This window comes from Egretta garzetta, unplaced genomic scaffold (assembly GCF_000687185.1).
Source record: "Egretta garzetta isolate BGI_Z169 unplaced genomic scaffold, ASM68718v1 scaffold51, whole genome shotgun sequence".
NCBI classification, from domain to species: Eukaryota; Metazoa; Chordata; class Aves; order Pelecaniformes; family Ardeidae; genus Egretta; species Egretta garzetta.
In genome coordinates this window covers 4,301,959-4,306,798 of record NW_009258549.1, presented here as the reverse complement: position 1 = coordinate 4,306,798, position 4,840 = coordinate 4,301,959, and the positions used below count along the sequence as shown (strand labels likewise).

At 44.2% G+C, this 4,840-nt stretch overlaps 1 protein-coding gene across 10 annotated transcripts in view; it reads right to left on the bottom strand.

Moving 5' to 3' along the window:
• Window positions 1-4,840, bottom strand: part of ZC3H7B (zinc finger CCCH-type containing 7B) — a 50,562-nt gene that overhangs the window by 35,692 nt on the left and 10,030 nt on the right. For all 10 annotated transcript variants that reach the window (XM_035903260.1, XM_035903261.1, XM_035903255.1 and 7 more), the window contains exons 5-6: window positions 4,794-4,840; window positions 1,505-1,585 (exon numbers count right to left, since the gene is read on the bottom strand). The exon at window positions 4,794-4,840 is cut by the window's right edge and continues 64 nt beyond it. In XM_035903260.1, the coding sequence (XP_035759153.1) occupies window positions 1,505-1,585; window positions 4,794-4,840 (128 nt within the window). The remainder of the gene's footprint in view (window positions 1-1,504; window positions 1,586-4,793) is intronic.

The window sequence follows — 4,840 nt, the reverse complement described above, 5'->3', positions numbered from 1 at the left end:
AGAGAGGTCTTAAAACAGAGACAGCCCATGAATGCTTGGAAACTAGGTAAAGCTGCCCATAAAATAAAAGCCACCCCAAAAGGCATACCACTGTGACACAAGGGTACGTTTTTCTGAACACTGAAAGGGACTTATATTTCTTCTGGACACCTCAGTGCAAAACACCCAACATCCAACACACAATCAGGAAGCAAAAAACTTCCTTGAACAGAAGGAACAGTTTTGGTTTTTCATTAAGAAATTACTACTTCAGGAAGGCATTGCAGCACTGGAATGAAAGCTGGAAGTCAACACAGGAGATAGCAAGGTGTTATCAAAATACCAATCACTATACTTCAAATAATAAAAAGCATTTTGGAGTTTTTAACTTATTTTTCTAACATACAGGTGGGATTAAGCCCATCTCAGCTGAGTAACATGACAGCAGCAAAAAGGTGGCAAGGCCAACACAGTGAGCAGCTACAAAAAATACTTCTGCGTAGAACTTCCCTTTCTTTGAGACAGAATCATTTCAGAGCACTGAGAGCTGCTACAATGCCAAAGTTTTTTTGTGGGGCAAGCCAATCACACATGTGAGGTTGGTCATGGAGAAGAGTAACATGCTACAGCCAAAAAGCTCTCTGCAAATTGGATGCCCACCAATCACTACACCACGTACTGCAAAGGTGCCGCGCTGGAGGTGGAACATACTGGCTGTTTAACACAACACTGCACGTGGTGGCTGAGGATGCGAATGCACACCTCGACTACTAGCTACTAGCTACTGAAAACGCATCCTGGGATTTTACATGGCCATGGCAGCTTTATCCAAGAGTGCTAGCAGTGGCCTAACGCCCTCTAGCTCCATCCCAGGGTACAGATTTAAGTACCAACAGTACTCCAGTTATGGCAGCACTTTCTTGTAGAGACAGTTATGGATTCAGACACTTGCGTCAATGTACTGGACCCACGACTTGCTTTTTGCTGCCTTCTTTCCTAGCATCTGACCAGAAGTGTACTTGTCATTTTCCCAAAGCACAAGCCTTTCCCCCACCATGAAGAAGGTATATGCCTAGATACAGGGCAAGAACCCCTCATGACCCATTGTGCTACAACACCAGACATGCCTCTGATGTGGCAGAGGATCCCACCCTTCTCATCTCGCAACAGGGGAAGGACTGTAGTGCAAAACCTCCTTTGGGATCAGGCCACATGTCCCTCTCCTCCCAAAAACACAGGCTCCCAGGGCATTGGAAGCCTCTCCTGCAGCACCAGCCCAGCTCTACCTGGCTTAGCTGCGGACACAGGAAACATCCTGGCAGTAGATACAGAGCAGCAATGGGGTTAGCAATGCATCAAGGCAAAGTGAGTCAGAGGGTCAGGACAAGGAGGGTAGACAACAGCCTGCTAGAGGGATCACAGGACAGTGTACGTGTGTCTATAGCTGCAGAGCAGCACCTACCACTTCTGCAGAAGTAAATCTGAAAGAGCCAAAGAACAGTCTCTAAGAAAAAAAAAGTCATACCTGAGGTCTTTTGTATGCTTTTCGAACCCTCAGTCCCAGCTTCTGGGCAAGCTCCTGTCCCAGCTGCGTGACGCTTTCATCCTGGGGACAAAAAACATTGTCAGGACACTTTCAGTTTTGTCTTTGCAGCACACACAATGAAATAAACAGGAATGCAGTTATCCACACTGGGCTCTGCCAAGAAGCCTCACTTGCAGACAGCAGCAGGTGGACAATTGCCAGAGCGACTCTAGTAGAGTCCATGCAGACCTAAGTGCTCTTGTCGTTTGGTCCTGCTGAGTTTGCACCAGGACCTCCCCACACACTCTTCTGATGCTGCAAAAAAACCAGAATCAAGTGTTTGCTTCCAGAAGAAGGAGCCTGCATGCCTTCCTGCACGCACAGCCTGCATACTTTCCCTCTCTGCCAGCCACAGAGCTATTAATCAGTTTTGATATGCAGTATTCACTAGCCTGTTTTGCTTGATTGTTTGTTTTTAAAGCTGAAACCGAGTCTCAGTTTCCAACTTACTAGCTACAAGGCATTTTCACCATCTCCAGCTCTGGTTAAACAGTCTCAGCTTAGTCAAGCAGATCCTTCTGCTTTCCCTGCTGCGTGCCATTAACTGTCCTCCCTGTTCGCTGCCCAGGCCCACTCACACACCATCGTGGGCTTTAGACAAAGTTCTGGGCCACACACTGTTCCTCTGCTCCATCCTCTCCAGTTCTGCCTGGACTAACAACCTGCCACAACCTTCTTCACTTATTTACCACCAGCAGCTCTTTCCTTCTGCTTTCCTCTCCCTATTTGCAAAAATACTGGAGTACTTTAACAGCTTCTTCAAAGAAGAAAAAAAAATCTGCCGAATCTATTGTGATATCCTTCCTTAATGTCCCAACATCTCCTCCCTCATCTCCAACCCTGAAGCTTGTTCTCTCCTCTCTACTTGCCATGCTGGTCTTTCCAACATCCTTCTCCCTGCAGGTTCAGGCTTTCCCCTTCAACCTCTCACTAGCCTCTGGTTCTTCCAGCCCACAGTATTGGTAACTTTTCCTTTCAATTTGGAGTGCCACTTTTTGACTATACTTGTTCCCCTCAACATTGGTCCTGTCACCATCTTCTCTGAACTCAGTGAAGACAAAAATCTATCTTGTCCGTTTCCTCTTCTCTCTCCATCTTACACCCCTTCTTGATGTGCCTTCTCCTGAAACCGTCCCCACACCCTCCAGAGACCTCTTCTGGGTCAAATCTCATGGTCACTGCTCCTTCCTCACTCTCCTTCACCTCTGAGATCTTTCTAACACCAACCATGTTTTCATTGCTCTGTTTGCCTCTGGTGATTCTGTCTTTCCAAACACTCTCTCAGGTATCTTCTGAAGTCTGCCATTTTCTTGCTCCCTCTAGAAAACTCACCAGAAAGACCTCTGACATAATTTCTTTTCACTGATCTAATAGTCATACCTACTAGGTTTACCCTATCCAACTCCACATGCCAACATAACTCTCAGATGTCTTCTCAGATTCCTGGACAAGATCAAGAATGTATTTCTCTCTAGACTGCCTCCACTTTCCTTCCCAACAACATGTAGTTAATTACTGCCCTTTTTGTCAGCAGGCCTGAGGTTTGGGGGCAGGGGGTTATTTGCTCTTTGTCACCCCCAAGACCTTCCTTTAGCTTCACCCTCAGTCGCTTACTGCCTCCCACCTAAATGAGGGGATGCTCAACAAGGGCATGCAATATGCTCTCCTCCAACACTCTCAAAAAATCCATGCCATACCAGAAAAGCATACACCACAGAGGAGTATCAACCTCACCATGCTGTGAACTGCTGCAAACTGCAAGCACCGAGTATCTGCACCCAGAAACGAGTTAACTCTGCTAGACAGTAAGTCAACTGAGTGGGAGATCCTTCATCACTGGAAGTTTTAATGCATGCTCTGCTTTGACCACAACAAAATTCTCAGCTGTTACAGCAAGGCAAGCTGGAAGTACCCATGTGCTCCAGAGGCTTAGCAGCTGGTGTAATAGAAAAAAGAGTGAGATGATGGATAGCACGACTTGCCTTTGATGCAGAGAAAACTTATGATTTCTGTTAATCATGTAATAAGGCAATGGGGTATGTTAATTTATAAGACTGAATTGTTCAGAATAGTGAATGCAGATCACTTGATATGGAGTTTTTAAGGCTGAACTTCCCTGCCACAGATTAGTTTGATAAAGTGTTTGTAGACCACGATGACTGTAATGTTAATAATGGGAGACATGTAGACCTAAGTATATGGTTTAAAAATAAATTCAATTAAGTGGCTCAACTGCAATGTGAAATATAGCCAGATATGGCTTTACATGAACACATATATTAGATGGTTTTGTTTATAAAAGTGTTTGTTTAAAAAAAAGTTCTTTGGAACTCTCCTAACGTGATGCCTTCAGTGTGTTTTGGTCACCCTGTCAAAGAATCTAGAATTTACAAACTATACAAAAGGAATAACTAACTGCTAACAAGGCTTTCAAAGATTGCTTCTGTAACACTAATAATAAAGAGAAGTTAACTTCTCCTGCTAAAGTAGATGCATTTTTCTTGTAATAGCATTACTGTGATGGATCAGAACCAAATTTAGCGAAGACAATCAGTGCTCACTAGAATTTACCTAATCTCATCTGGCTTCCTGTTCAATAGTGAGCCTGAAAGGACACTCAACAAAAGTACTGTCAGGAAAATATCTAGGGCCTGGTATATGCAGATAGTCCACTTCGAATGCAAAAATTTACACACCTGTGAACATAAAAATAATTACGACATGTGATGTCAAGAACACCTTTGCAGGTCCTACAGGAAATAAAAAGTTTTTATCAGCTTGCCTTAGCAATCAGTAAATAAAATGTGAGACATTTTTATCTAAAACAGGAAAAGTATACATGTTTTCCTTCCAGTGCTCTAGTTCCCATTTGTCCCATACTCCTAGCTACTCCCATTAGACATATGAAACCAGCTAATTAAAACAATCTCATGGTCTTAGTTCACATTTTGTTAGGGTAGGGTTTTGCTCTTCACAAATAGGCCACCAAACCTGCTGTCACTAATCGGTGTCTCTGGCTGGCACTGTCTGTAGAGGGCGACTTCAAATGAAGAAACATGTGAGGCCAAACATCTTCGAGTCAGAGAGACAACATTCCTGGGCATAAGCATCTTCCCAGGAACAGCCAAGCTTCCTCTTCTACTATCCTCTGGCCTCACATTAAGCATGTTATGGAGGAGGAAGGTGGTGACCCACAGAAATCAAGATGAGTTGTATGTCAGAAACTTACATGTGGGAGGGACAGCAAGCATCGACTATTGCACTCATATGCTTCTT